The sequence below is a fragment of the Mandrillus leucophaeus genome, unplaced genomic scaffold (genome assembly GCF_000951045.1).
Source record: "Mandrillus leucophaeus isolate KB7577 unplaced genomic scaffold, Mleu.le_1.0 Scaffold146, whole genome shotgun sequence".
In the NCBI taxonomy this organism is placed as follows: Eukaryota; Metazoa; Chordata; class Mammalia; order Primates; family Cercopithecidae; genus Mandrillus; species Mandrillus leucophaeus.
The window spans coordinates 550,872-566,516 of record NW_012101432.1 but is presented as its reverse complement, the minus strand read 5'-3'; the positions used below and the strand labels follow the sequence as shown (position 1 = coordinate 566,516).

At 41.1% G+C, this 15,645-nt stretch overlaps 1 protein-coding gene across 1 annotated transcript in view; it reads left to right on the top strand.

Moving 5' to 3' along the window:
* Positions 1-15,645, top strand: part of BMPR2 (bone morphogenetic protein receptor, type II (serine/threonine kinase)) — a 230,212-nt gene that overhangs the window by 185,925 nt on the left and 28,642 nt on the right. Inside the window, exons 6-9 of the mRNA XM_011974476.1 lie at positions 906-1,136; positions 2,135-2,249; positions 12,232-12,392; positions 14,017-14,164. Coding sequence (XP_011829866.1) covers positions 906-1,136; positions 2,135-2,249; positions 12,232-12,392; positions 14,017-14,164 — 655 coding nt within the window. The remainder of the gene's footprint in view (positions 1-905; positions 1,137-2,134; positions 2,250-12,231; positions 12,393-14,016; positions 14,165-15,645) is intronic.

The following is a 15,645-nucleotide window of genomic DNA, read 5'->3' as shown; positions in this document are numbered from 1 at the left end:
GGGTTCAAGTGCTTCTCCTGCCTCAGCCTCCTGAGTAGCTAGGATTACAGGTGTGTGTCATGATACCCGGCTAATTTTTGTATTTTTAGTAGAGACAGGGTTTCGCCACTTTAGCCAGGCTGGTCTCAAATTCCTGACCTCAAGTGATCTTGCCCGCCTTGGCCTCCCAAAGTGCTGGGATTACAGGTGTGAGGCACCACACCCAGCCTAGAATGATTTTCTACAGCAATTTTAGTTCCACTGCATGTGCTGATTTCAGCCTGCCCTCAAGCTAAAAGCCATAAAAATGGGTAACTTGCCCCATGCCACTTTTTTCTCAAAGCCTTAATGCCTCTCAAGATCTGCCTTTAGATCTTTTTTTTTTTTTTTTTTAATTTTGTCCAGCATTTATAAATGTTCTCTGTGGGCAGGCTGGGTGTGATAGGAGCTTCATCAGCCATACTAGAACAGAATTTATTAATTTCTTGATAATGGAATAAACTGTAAGCAACAGAGAGCTGTGGCATTCCGTTTAAATTTGTACTTTATTGACTGGGCACTGTGGCTCATGCCTGTAATCCCAGCACTTTGGAAGGCCAAGGCAGGTGGATCACAAGGTCAGGAGATCGAGACCATCCTGGCTAACACGGCAAAACCCCGTCTCTACTAAAAATACAAAAAATTAGCCGGACGTGGTGGCAGGCACCTGTAGTCCCAGTTACTCAGGAGGCTGAGGCAGGAGAATGGCGTGAACCCGGGAGGCAGAGCTTGCAGTGAGCCGAGATCGCGCCACTGTACTCTAGCCTGGGCAACAGAGCAAGACTCCGTCTCAAAGAAAAAAAAAAGAAAAAAAAATTGTACTTTATTATTTAGTAAATTTGATTGTTCAATTGTGATATTAATACCTTGCTTTCTTTAAAACACAGCTGATTGGCCGAGGTCGATATGGAGCAGTATATAAAGGCTCCTTGGATGAGCGTCCAGTTGCTGTAAAAGTGTTTTCATTTGCAAACCGCCAGAATTTTATCAACGAAAAGAACATTTACAGAGTGCCTTTGATGGAACATGACAACATTGCCCGCTTTATAGTTGGAGATGAGAGAGTCACTGCAGATGGGCGCATGGAATATTTGCTTGTGATGGAGTATTATCCCAATGTAAGTTCTTCATAAAAAATAAACTAAAGTCGCGTGCAGTGGATCACTTGAGGCCCAGAGTTCAGGACCACCCTCGCCAAAATGGCAAAACTCCGTCTCTACTAAAAATACAAAAGTTAGTCGGGGGTGTGATGGCGCAAATCTGTAATTCCAGCTACTTGGGAGGCTGAGGCACGAGAATTGCTTGAACCCGGGAGGCGGAGGTTGCAGTGAGCCGACATTGTACCACTGCACTCCAGCCTGGGCGACAGAGCAAGACGCCATCTCAAAAAATAAAAAAAAATAAACTGACATTTATATTAGTTGTTAATCAGACTTCAGAGAGGACCACTGTATTACAGATAGAGCATTGCTGACTCACAACTGGATTATTCATGTCTGCAGTGAAATAAGGATCTCACGCCAGAATGTGAATCAACTAATTATACTGTTTGTTTGCTGTCTCCTCTTTCTTTCTGTTTTTCTCTTTTTTATTTAATTTTTGACAACAAGTTTTTCCATGAAAGAAGCAGTATTGCATCATTCTGATGCAAACTTCTTTTCTCATCAGCAACTGGTAATAGTTTGTAGATAAGCACTTTGAGTAGCACCAGTACATACATGAATATATTTACAAAAGCCTTTTATTTTCTACTTATTAACCATAACAATATAATCTATATTCGTACTGGTGAGTGATACACTTTTCTATCTTAATTTGATCAAATAATTGTTTCAAAGGAAATAATCATTCATAATTTTTAATATTGGAGCCATAAAAATTGATAATGTTTAAATTCCCTTTACCTTCCCTTCCTCTCCTCTCTACATTCCCTTCCTCTCCTCTCTACACACACAAATGTCATCCTAACTCTTTCAAGATTCTGAAATGTAGTAGTTCATTAGATCTTCATGGAATCCTAACCTATTTGCAAATTCTTTATAAGGATGCGAACTTACCTCTTCATGTTAAAAATCTCCTTTTTTTTTTTTTTTTTTGCATTTTTTCTTCTCTATAGGGATCTTTATGCAAGTATTTAAGTCTCCACACAAGTGACTGGGTAAGCTCTTGCCGTCTTGCTCATTCTGTTACTAGAGGACTGGCTTATCTTCACACAGAATTACCACGAGGAGGTAAGAGAGTCAATAGATGAAATTGACACTCATGTGGGTTCAGAATTCACAACAGGAAATTTTAATTATATCTTCAAAGTATAAAAGTATAATTTATCTTATCAGAGATTTATTATTAGCTAGTTGTTTGAAAGATTCGGCATGTAATGTATTTGAGATGTAACAGAAAGAGCTTTCCTACGCAGCTGCCAAGATGGCAGAGGGGCAGTCCTGGTGCTTGATAGCTGAGTCCAACTGCTGGGCTACCTGGAGGCTGTCATGACCCAGCAGAGAAAGTAGTGGTCATGTGCTGAGAGGACATCACCATTTCTGGCAGTTTCTACAGAAACAAGTTAAAGTACTTAGCCTTCCTCTGCAAGCAGACAAACACCAACCTTTCCCAAGGACCCTACCATTTATGGGTCCCCAGCCATATCTTTTGGCAGACCACCTGCAGTAGGCTGCCCCACAACACCAAGCAAGGCTAGGCTTCCCTGGATCACTTCAAGGTGTTTGATGGAATCCCACTGCCGTATGACAAGAAAAAGCAGATGGCGGTTTCTGCCACCCTCAGGGTCATATGTCCGAAGCCTCGAAGGAAGTTTGCCCTACCTGGGGCACTGGGCTCACAAGGTTGACTGGAAATACCAGACAATGACAGCCACCATGAGAGAAGAGAAAGGTCTATTACCAGAAGATCTATTACCAGAAGAAAAGCAGCTCATGAGGCTATGGGAAAAGGCTGAAAAGAACATTGACAAATACATGAAGGTGCTCAAGGCCCACAGACTCCTAGTGTGAGTCCAGTAAAGACTGTTTATTCCTCATGCTTGTCCTGGCCTGCCCTTCTTCCATTGTTGCCATGGGGATGTAGGGGACCCAGGGGCAACAGTCCAGGTGCCATAGGCAGCCTGGGACTTACAAAGCTGGAGATAAGAAATGAATCTTAGTCACTGTCTTTCTATTAGGTTACTTTAAACAACTCTAAGAGTTGTGCAGACATAATTTGTCTATGATGTACTTGTTTGCAAGAGAGTTTCATCAAATCATTAGTAAAAACAACCAGCTACTTCAGTTGGAATGTTAGCAGCCCAGGCGCGATGATTCATGCCTGTAACCCTAACACTTTGGGAGACCAAGGCAGGTGGATCGCTTGAGCTCAGGAGGTTGAGACCAGCCCAGGTAACATGGTGAAACCCTGTCTTTACAAAAAATGCAAACATTAGCTGGACATAGTGGCATGCACCTGTAGTCCCAGCTACTTGGGAGACTGAACTGGGAGGATTGTTTGAGCTTGGGAGGTGAAGGTTCTAGTTAGCTGAAATCACACCACTGTATTCTAGCCTGGCTGACAGCTAGACTCTGTCTCAGAATAAACAAGAACAAAACAAAACAAAAAAATAGCAAATGTGTATAGGAACACTAATTAAAGAGGTGCCCTACCTTGTGAATGGGGAATCTGTTTATACTTCCTACCTCATCATATACTGTACTCTGCAGCTGTTAGGATGTGAGAAAATGCTTCTAGGAACAGTATGAGCCTGCTGTTGTACAGGGTATTTATGGATGTATAGGCTAGGAATATATGCACCCAAGGGATTACAGGCATTGTATTCCATTCCCTATACTTTGTGATGAGAAACAAATAATTTTAAAGAAAAAAAGAAAAGAAATATAACAGGAAGAATAAGAGAAAGAACTTTGGCTGGCATGGTGACTGATGGCTGTAATCCCAACACTTGGAGCATTCAAGTGATCTCAGGGATCACTTGAGCACAGGAGTTTGAGACCAGCATGGGCAACATAGTGAGACCTTTTCTCTACAAAATGTAGAAAAGTTAGCCAGATGTGGTGGCATACGCACATAATCTGAGCTACTTAGGTGGCTGAGGTGGGAGGATTGCTTTGAGTCCAGGAGGTCTAGGTTGTAGTGAGCTGTGTTCATCCCACTGCACTCCAGCCTGAGTGACAGAGTGAGATCCTGTCTCAAAAAACAAAAAAAATGAAAGAAAAAGAACTTCAAGACTTATAGGGGCCATTAAGAATTTAATTCTTGGCCGGGCATGGTGGCTCATGCTTGTAATACGAAAACTTTGGGAGGCTGAGGCGGGCAGATCATGAGGTCAGGAGTTTGAGACCAACTTGACCAACATGGTGAAACCCCGTCTCTACTAAAAGTACAAAAATTAGGCAGGCGTGGTGGCGCGCTCCTGTATTCCCAGCTACTGAGGAGGCTGAGGCAGGAGAATCGTTTGAACCTGGGAGGCAAAGGTTGCAGTGAGCTGAGATCACGTCACTGCACTCCAGCCTGGGTGACAGAGCGAGACTCCCTCTCAAAAAAAAAAAAAAATTAATTCTTGTCCATCAATAATTTCTGAGTTGGGTGCAGTGACTCATATCTATAATCCCAACACTTTGGGAGGCCTAGGCAGAAGGATTGCTTGAGCCCAAGAGTTCAAAACCAGCCTAGACAACATAGTCAGACCCCCATCTCTACAAAAAGAATTTTTAATCAGCTGGAGGTGGTGGAACACACCTGTGGTCCCAGCTTCTCAGGAGGCTGAGGTGGGAGGATCGCTGGAGCCCAGGAATTCTAGATTGCAGTGAGCTATGATCATGCCACTGCACTTCAGCCTGGTGACAGAGTGAGACACTGTCTCAAAATAAAAGAAAAATGAATTCCTGTTCATACTCTGAACATTCTTCCTCCAACATATAAATGCGAGCATACTTAGAAAATGTTCTTTTCAAAAGAAACTATCCACGGAGTAAACAACCTACAAATGAGAGAAAAATTTGCAAACCGCACATCCAACAAAGGTCTAATATCCAGAATGTATAAGGAACTTAAACAATTGAACAAGCAAAAAACAGCCACATTGAAAAGTGGGCAAATGACATCAATAGACACTTGCCAGAAGACAACATATAAGCGGCCAACAAATATATGAAAAAATGCTCCATATCACTAATCATCAGAGAAATGCAAATCAAAACCGCAATGATAATACAATCTTACACCAGTTAGAATGGCTGTTAATGAAAAGTCAAAAAACAACGGATGCTGTTGAGACTGTGGAGAAAGGGGAACACTTATACGTTATTGGTGGGAGTATAAATTAGTTCAGCCACTGTGGAAAGTAGTTTGGAGATTTCTCAAATAACTTTAAACAGAACTACCATTTGACCCATCAATCCTATTACTGGGTATATATCCAAAAAGAAACAAATAATTCTACCAGAAAGACAGAGGTCTTCTGTTTTTTACAGCACTATCCACAATAGCAAAGATATGGAATCAACCTAGTTGCCCATCAGCAGTGGACTGGATATACAAAATGTGTTACATGGCCAGGCGCGGTGGATCACGCCTGTAATCCCAGCACTTTGGGAGGCTGAGGTGGGCGGATCACCCGAGGTCAGGAGTTCAAGACCAGCCTGAGCCAACATGGAGAAACCCCATCTCTACTAAGAATACAAAATTAGCTGGGCGTGGTGGTGCATGCCTGTAATCTCAGCTACTCGGGAGGCTGAGGCAGGAGAATTTCTTGAACCCGGGAGGCGGAGGTTGCGGTGAGCTGAGATTGTGCCATTGCACTCCAGCCTGGGCAACAAGAGTGAAATTCCATCTCAAAAAGAAAAAGAAAATGTGTTACACATACACCATCGAATACTACACAGCCATAAAAAAGAATGAAATCATGTCCTTTGCAGCAACATGGATGGAGCCGGAGTAGGTTATGCTAAGCAGGAACAGAAAACCAAATACCACATTTTCTCACTTTATAAGTGGGACGTAAACATCGGGTACTCATGGACATGAAGATGACAGCAGTAGAAACTAGGGACTACTGGAGTGGGGAGAGAGGGAGAAGGGTGAGGGCTAAAAAACTAACTGTTGGGTACTATGATCATTAACTGAGTAACAGGATCATTTGTACCTCAAACCTCAGCATCCTACTATAAACCCAGATAACAAACTTGCACATGTACCCCTGAGTTTAAAATAAGAGAGACCAGGTACCATGGCTCACACCTGAAATCCCAACACTTTGGGAGGCTGAGACAGGCAGAGAGCCCAAGAGTTGAAGACCAATGTGGTGAAACCCTGTCTCTACAAAAAGTATAAAAAATTTAGCCAGGCATAGTAGTGCGCACCTCAGGAGGGTAAGGTGAGAAGATTGTTTGAGCCTGGGAGGCGGAAGTTACAGTGAGCCAATATCTTGCCACTGCACTCCAGCCTGGGCAACAGAGCAAGACTATGTCTGAAAAATAAATAAGGATAGGCACAGTGGGTCACGCCTGTAATCCCAACACTTTGGGAAGCCAAGGCGGGTGGATCACCTGAGGTCAGGAGTTGGAGAACAGTCTGGCCAACATGGTGAAACCCCATCTCTACTAAAAATACAAAAAAAAATTGGCCGGGCATGGTGGCAGGTGCCTGTAATCCCAGCTGCTCGGGAGGCTGAGGCAGGAGAATAAACAAGAGCGAAACTCCATCTCAAAAAAGAAAAATAAGTAAATAAATAAAAGAAAAAAATGTTCTTTTGATTCTAGGGCATTTTCAGACTTTTTAAAGCCCATTTATGGACCTTAGGTTAAGAACCTCTTAGCTAGGCTATATTTTCCTTGTATTTATTTTGTTTAAGTGAACTACAGTGTATCATTAATTGTTTTTAATTTTTAATTTTTGTGCATACATAGTAGTGTATATTATGAGGTACATGAGTTTGTTGTTGTTGTTGTTGTTGTTTGTTTGTTTTTTTGGGTGGAGTCTCGCTCTGTTCCCCAGGCTAGAGTGCAATGGCACAATCTCAGCTCACGGCAACCTCTGCCTCCCTGGTTCAAGCAATTTTCCTGCCTCATCCTCCCAAGTATTACAGGCATGCGCCCAGCTAATTTTTGTAATTTTAGTAGAGATGGGGTTTCACCATGTTGGCCAAGATGGTCTCGATCTCCTGACCTTAGGTGATCCGCCTACCTCCACCTCCCAAAGTGCTGGGATTACCGACATGAGCCACCGTGCCTGGCTGGCTTTCGTTTCAAAGTCACCTCATTGTCCATCATGCCAGTCAGCAGGGAAAAGTAAGGGAAGGTAAAAGGAATTGTCCCTTTCTGTCTCCAGAAGTCCCACTCCTATGCTTGTTTGTTTCCCAGAACCTAGTCCACACTTAGTTCCAAAAGAGCCTGGGAATATAGTTGTTGTTGTTGTTGTTGTTTCCTGCTTGCATTGCTGCCTCAAATAATATTGGGTTCTGTTACTAGGTAGGAAGAGAAGAATACGTTGTGGGGTTTAGTCTTTGCTCGTGTTTCAGAGCTATGTAGTTATATTCCTTGTCATAACTGTGATCTTCCTCACCTTTCATGCATATTTTTGCTAGTTGTTCAGAGCATCTTTTTTTTTTTGAGACAGAGTTTAGCTCTTGCTGCTCAGGCTGAAGTGCAGTGGTACTATCTCAGCTCCCTGCAACCTTCGCCTCCCGGGTTCAAGCAATTCTCCTGCCTCAGCCTCCCGAGTAGCTGGGATTACAGGCATGCGCCATTACGCCCGGCTAATTTTGTATTTTTAGTGGAGATGGGGTTTCTCCATGTTGGTCAAGCTGATCTTGAACTCCCGACCTCAGGTGATCTGCCCGCCTTAGCCTCCCAAAGTGCTGGGATTACAGGTGTGAGCCACCACGCCCAGCTTGGAGCATCTCTTTAATACATTTGCTTTCTCAGTTTGTTTCAATATACACCTCACCTCATAGACACCCCTAAGTTAACTTTGCTATAATTCTGTCTTTGTGCTTTCTTCTACCCTCATCCCTTGCTGCATTTTCTTGTCATATTATAGCCTTGACATTATTTTTTCAATCTCTCTGACATCTTTAGTGAAGAGAACTTTAATATATCAGTTTCTTAGATCTTTGTTCCATTGTATATTAGCATGGATCATCTTTTCTAGCTGATACTTCATGTATAAACAATTTATCCTGAATAATTTATCAGTTCATTTATCTTGACATCTTGCTTCTCCTAAATACAGAATTGTCCAAAGTATTGCCTGTGTCAGCAACTTGATGCACTTACTGTAGTGCTTTAGCACATTAACCACTGGACTGTGTCCACTTAGCTCTTAAATATTATACTGCCTTTAAAACGTTGGCTTAGCACAGAACTTAAAATACCATCCTTTTCAAGACTTGCATAATTTAGCAAGGTTTCAAGTCAAATGTAGGCTGAAAAGAATGATTGCCATCAGATATAAGTTTTATTTATTTATTTATTTTCTTTTTTTTTTTTTTTTTTTTTTTGTTTGAGACGGAGTCTCGCTCTGTCGCCCAAGTTGGAGTGCAGTGGCCGGATCTCAGCTCACTGCAAGCTCCGCCGCCCGAGTTTACGCCATTCTCCTGCCTCAGCCTCCCGAGTAGCTGGGACTACAGGCACCTGCCACCTCGCCCGGCTAGTTTTTTGTATTTTTTTAGTAGATACGGGGTTTCACAGTGTTAGCCAGGATGGTCTTGATCTCCCGACCTCGTGATCCGCCTGTCTCGGCCTCCCAAAGTGCTGGGATTACAGGCTTGAGCCACCGCGCCCGGCCTAAGTTTTATTTAAACAGAACAGTTACTCTGAAACATTAGCTAATGTTACCACTAAATAAGGGTAATAGTCACCTTTTTAAAAACTGAATACATAGATGCTGCTATTGCATGTAAATATAGTAGCTATTTGAATTTATGGGTTTTTTGGGTTTTTTTTTGAGACAGAGTCTCACTCTGTTGTCCAGGCTGTAGTGTAATGGCATAATCTCAGCTCACTGCAACTTCCGCCTCCTGGGTTCAAGCGATTCTCCTGCCTCAGCCTCCAAAGTAGCTGGGATTACAGACACCCACCATCATGCTGGGCTAATTTTTTGTATTTTTAGTAGAGACAAGGTTTCACCATGTTGGCCAGGGTGGTCTCAAACTTCTGACCCTAGGTGATCCATCTGCCTCAGCCTCCAAAAGAGCTGGGATTACAGGCGTGAGCCACTGCGCCCACCCAGAATTTATGTTTTTTACCTGATTATTTAAAAGATACTCCCTGGCCAGGCGCCGTTGCTCACACCTGTAATCCCAGCACTTTGGGAGGCCGAGGTGGGTGGATCATGAGGTCAAGAAATCGAGACCATTCTGGCCAACATGGTCAAACCCCGCCTCTACTAAAAATACAAAAAAATTAACTGGGCATGGTGGCACATGCCTGTAGTTCCAGCTACTCGGGAGGCTGAGGCAGGAGAATCGCTTGAACCCGGAAGGCAGAGGTTGCAGTGAGCTGAGATTGCCGCCACCACACTCCAGCCTGGGCGATGGAGCGAGACTCCATCTCATAAATAAATAAATAAAATTCCCAAGTACAGATGTTTCTTGACTTACAATGGGATTACATCCCAATGAACTGATTATAAATTGGCTGGGCATGGTAGTTCATCTCTGTAATCCCAAGCACTTTAGGAGGCTGAGGCGGGAGAATCAAACTCCTGAGCTCAGAAGTTTGAGACCAGCCTTGGCAACATAGTGAGACCCCGTCTCTACAAAAATAAAAAAATTAGCTGGCTGTGGTGGCATGCACCTGTAGTCCCAGCTATTTAGGAGGCTGAGGTAGGAGGATTGCCTGAGCCCAGGAGGCTGCAGTGAGCCAAGATCTTGCCACTGTACTCCAGCCTGAGCAACAGAGCGAGACCCTGTTTTAAAAAAATGAAAGAAAAAATAAAAAAGATCATGAGTTAGAAATATTGTAAGTTGAAAATGCATTTAATACATTTAACCTACTGAACATCATAACTTAGCCTAAACTATCTTAAATATACTCAGAACACTTAATTAGCCTACAGTTGGCCAAATCATCCAGTACAAAGTCTACTTTATAATAGATTGAATATCTCATGTGATTTATTGAATACTGTTCTGAAAGTGAAAAAAAGGAATGAAGTATGGTTTCTACTGATTGTTTACTGCTTTCACACCAATGTAAAGTTGAGAAATCATAAATCAAACCATCTGTAAGTGAAAGATCATCTGTATGCCTATACTATAATATTTTTACTTGAAGTGCTCTTTCACTGAATTCTGTCCTTCCCAGCATCTTCAGATATAACTTTGTTATTTAGGGTAGAAATTTGGTAGTAAGGAATTACACTGTTATTACTTATTCAGCTGTTTGTTGCTTCAGAATAAGGAAGAATTGAACCTATTTATTTCTTTGTAATAAGATCTCCCTATGAATTTTTTCCATATTATAATAGCAACGCATGCTTATTACCAACGAAATAGCTGACCAGAAAATAGATACAGACAACTCAGACTTCACCAGAAAATTACTGTTAAGTAGTTTGTATATAGTTTTCATGTCGTTGGGAGGGCAGGTGGGATAGCACTGGCAATATGTGTGTGTAAATATCCATAGATTGACTATTTTTGTTCGGGTTTTAAAAATATATATATAACTAATATCTTGTTGTGCTTTCCTTTGAGATATTTGCCTACTGCAGTATTCTGCCCAGGGCAGAATTATTGTATGTTCCACCCTCCTTCCACACCCAAATAAAGAAAATTAAAATGAGTACAGAGGGAAGTTTGAAAGGGAAAACCTGTCTCAAAAGGGCAGTCTATAGTTCTACCCATTGATTTGGTATTATTATATAAATATATTCCAGTGTTTCCATGAGTTTTCCTATATAAATATTAGTTCAAGATTGTACGACATATACTTATGTTGTGGCTTTATCCAGAGTAAGAAATGCAGCTCTTGCAGAAACTAAGTAGGAGCCAAGTTAATACAAGCTTTGGAAGACTGGAGAATAGGAAGTGGGTAAGGGAGGAAATGAGAAAGAAATCAACTCTGAGGTGAAGAAACTTGGTAATTCCTATTTTTTCTTCAAATTGTACTGGTGCTTAATTTTTTTATATCAAGGATTATTATTATTTATAGTTGCATTATTGGTGAAATTGCATTTGAATGCTCATTAATGAGAGTAATACATCTCAATACTGAGTCTATTTGTGCCAAAATACAAATCCTCAGTAAATGTATTGACTTTGTTCTTATTGCTCTGTTTTTCTCTATACCTAGGCAGATATTTTAAATTTCAGAAATTGTGCTATAGAATTTTTTTTCAGTTCCAGAGCTATGGTTTTATTTAATATAACGTTTATATAAGATTTCCCTACATAAAAGAAAAATATAATGTAATTATATTTGGTGAGAGGCTTAGGTTAGATTCATTCTTTCAGTCAGCAAGCATTTACTTTGGGTCTACTCTGTGCCAAACCTTTTAAAGTCAGGTAAAAGATGTTCTCTTTCCGCCTTCATGGAACCTGTAGTCCTATGATAAGGATAAAAAAGCAATAGAAGGAACATAACACTACTTTGCTTCTATAAAATCAGAAAAACAAGTTTTCGTATCTTGGTGAGAGATACCACTTCCTTCACTTGTTTCTCCAAACCATTGTAAAACTATTTCTGGTTAGATTTGAAAAGCTGAGATGGGCTTAGAGATATGGCTCAACCTCAGGGCAGAATTGGAATGTGCTGTCACAGATTTGATCTGTTAAGCCACAGGAGAGCAGTTTAAGATTTACATTAAAATTTTGGAGCTCCATTAGTTTTTCACTGATACTTATTTTAGACAAGCAGACTTTTTTTCTTTTTTGGTGTTTATACCAAATATTCCTTTCTATATTGCCTCCTTTTACAGCCCTATACCATAAATGAAGAAAAAAAAAAAGTGCGTGTTAGAATCTGAAGCGGCATCATGTTTGTTAGTTTAAATGTTTAATTAACTATACATGCAACAGGAGTTATATTATAAAATATATTAGAGAATAGTGATGAGTGTGAGTTGAAATTTTGATTTGTCTTTTTTTTGTTATTAGAAAATTAATGAACAGAAAAATAACACTACTTCTATATTTATGTGTGTTCATTTCATGTTCAGTAGTCCCTTTTACTCATTGATAAATATTTGAAATTATCCAAACAGATCATTATAAACCTGCAATTTCCCATCGAGATTTAAACAGCAGAAATGTCCTAGTGAAAAATGATGGAACCTGTGTTATTAGTGACTTTGGATTGTCCATGAGGCTGACTGGAAATAGACTGGTGCGCCCAGGGGAGGAAGATAATGCAGCCATAAGCGAGGTGAGTGCATACAAAAGGTATCACACTGATGTGCTTTGAAATGATAATGAATTTAATTCAAACATCTACTGGCTGGGCGTGGTGGCTAATGCCTGTAATCCCAGCACTTGGTAGGCCCAGGTGGGTGGATCACCTGAGGTCAGGAGTTCGAGACCAGCCTGGCCAACATGGTGAAACCCTGTCTCTACTAAAAATACAAAAATTAATCGGATGCAGTGGCACGCACCTGTAATCCCAGCTACCCAGGAGGCTGAGGCAAGAGAATCGCTTGAACCTAGGAGGTGGAGGTTGCAGTGAGCTGAGATTGTGCCACTGCACTCCATCCTGGGTGACAGAGTGAGACTCAGGACAATTATCCTCATATACTGCCAGTTATAGAATACTAGGAATTACAAAATTAGGATATATAAAAGACATCTCATAAAGGCCTTTGTAAATTTCATTAGTTTATTTTGGAACTCAATGCCATTCCAAGTCATTTTTACAAGCGTTAGGAACAAATTTGTAGAAACTGATTTTTGAGGCAAGGGTAAAGTTACCAAGTTGAAGATAACAGTCCACCTTCTGATAATCACCATTACAATGTGGAGCATATCCTTCCCAACTTTGTTCTCTGCATTCATATATACTTGTCTGTACACAACATATATATTTTTTTGTGATTTTATTTATTTATTTTAAGATGGAGTTTCACTTTTGTTGCCCAGGCTGGAGTGCAATGGTGCCATCTCAGCCCACCGCAACCTCTGCCTCCCAGGTTGAAGCAATTCTCCTGCCTCAGCCTCCTGAGTAGCTGGGATTACAGGCATGTACCACCATGCCCGGCTAATTTTTTTGTATTTTAGTGGCTACAGGGTTTCTCCATGTTAGTCAGGGTGGTCTTGAACTCCTGACCTCAGGTGATCCACCCTCCTCGGCCTCCCAAAGTGCTGCAATTATGGGTGTGAGCCACCACACCCAGCTGTATTTTTTTTTTTTTTTTTTTTTTTTGAGACGGAGTCTCTCTCTGTCTCTCAGGCTAGAGTGCAGTGGTGCGTCACTGCAAGCTCCGCCTCCCGGGTTCACACCATTCTCCTGCCTCAGCCTCCCCAGTAGCTGGGACTACAGGCGCCCACCACCACGCCTGGCTAATTTTTTATATTTTTTTAGTAGAGACAGGGTTTTACCATGTTAGCCAGATGGTCTCTATCTCCTGACCTCGTGATCGGCCTGTCTTGGCCTCCCAAAGTGCTAAGATTACAGGCATGAGCCACCGCACCCAGCCACTGAGCTGTATTTTTGTGAATTTTAAAAAATATTAAGTTAAAAAAAATTTAAGTTGTATACATATTGTTTTGCAATTTTTTCACTGTGTCTTACAGATTATTTATGTTGATATGCATAAGAAAGTCTAGCTCATTCTTTTTGATTGATTAATAGTATTCACTAAAATGGATTTACCACAGTTTAATTATTCAGGAAGGGCATTTTATAGGTAAAAAATAAGTTATAGAAAGGTTTAATGACATGGTTAGGGTCAAATAACATTGACATGACTAAGATGTACATACAACTTCTGGTCTAATGTCTGTGCTTCAGAATATGCTACATTCTCTCTCTAAAAAATATCACTCTAATTTATCAGGTTGGCACTATCAGATACATGGCACCAGAAGTGCTAGAAGGAGCTGTGAACTTGAGGGACTGTGAATCAGCTTTGAAACAAGTAGACATGTATGCTCTTGGACTAATCTATTGGGAGATATTTATGAGATGTACAGACCTCTTCCCAGGTAAAAACTACTGTCAAAAGTTGGTATGTTTTGAAGTGAAGCAGTTATATCTTCTTTCTCTACCTATAGTACATAACTCAACTTTTATGTAAGAATCTTTTTACTTTCATTTAAACCTTTAGTTCATTGCCATCTAGTGTTTAGAAACATTATTAGCAGAAGGATGCAAATTAGGAATTTCTTTTTTTAGCGTACTCTAGGTTTTCATCTGAGTGCAGTTTAATTAATTGCCAATAATAGCTTATCTAACTGTGTTTTATTTGGTCTCTGATTGCTTTAGCAGTCAACATTTTCCTTGTGCACCATCTGAGTGTTTGAGACAAGCTACACTTAGGATGTTTACTGAGTTGACCCCATAAGGAATTAGAAGCAATGAACTATTTGTAAACACTTTTTCCTTTTCTTTTTTTTTCACATTCCCTTTCTCCCTCCTTCCTTCTTTCCTTCTTTCTTCCTTCCTTCCTTCCTTCCTCTTCTCCTCTCACCTTATCTCCTTCCCTTCCTCTTCTTTCCTCTTCTTCCTTCCTTTCAATGAAAGAATACTCATTGACCAGATGCAGCGGCTCATGCCTGTAATCCCAGCACTTTGTGAGGCCGAGGCTTACGGATCACATGAGGTCAGGAGTTCGAGACCAACCTGACCAATATGATGAAACCCCGTCCCTACTAAAAATACAAAAATTAGCCAGGCGTGCTGGCATGCACCTGTAATCCTAGCTACTCAGGAGGCTGACATAGGAGAATCACTTGAACCCGGGAGGCGGAGGTTGCAGTGAGCCAAGATCTCGCCATTATACTCCAGCCTGGGCAACAAGAGCAAAACTGTCTTAAAAAAAAAAAAAAAGACCGGGCACAGTGGCTCACACCTGTAATCCTAGCACTTTGGGAGGCCGAGGCAGGCAGATCATGAGGTCAGGAGTTCAAGAACAGCCTGGCCAATATGGTGAGACCCCGCCTCTACTAATAATACAAAAATTAGCCAGGCGTGGTGGTGAGCACCTGTAGTCCCAGCTACCTGGGAGGCTGGGGCAGAAGAATTGCTTGAACCCAGTAGGCGGAGGTTGCGGTGAGCTGAGATCACACCATGGCGCTCCAGCCTGGGTAACAGACTAAGACTCTGTTTCAAAAAAAGAGAAAGAATACTCATTCAAGTGAATGTTTGAGACTTACTTAAAATAGCCAAATGAATTTATAGTTTTCCTCCCCTTCTTAGGGATTACATCTAATGGTATCATCTAAAAACTTTATAAATCTGGCATTGCATTCTTCTAGGTGTGCTATACAGATGATTTGATCTGTGTGGCCACTGCCTTTTAGGAATAACACCTTTGAAAGCATAGAAAAAGGAACTAGCATTGGACAAATTTATGAAATGGAGCTATTTAATTTAAAAAGATTAATAGTGGAGTTGAATTGTTTGGCTTTAAAGACCGCACTACACATTAGTTTATATATATCAAGTGTGTGTGTGTATATATATA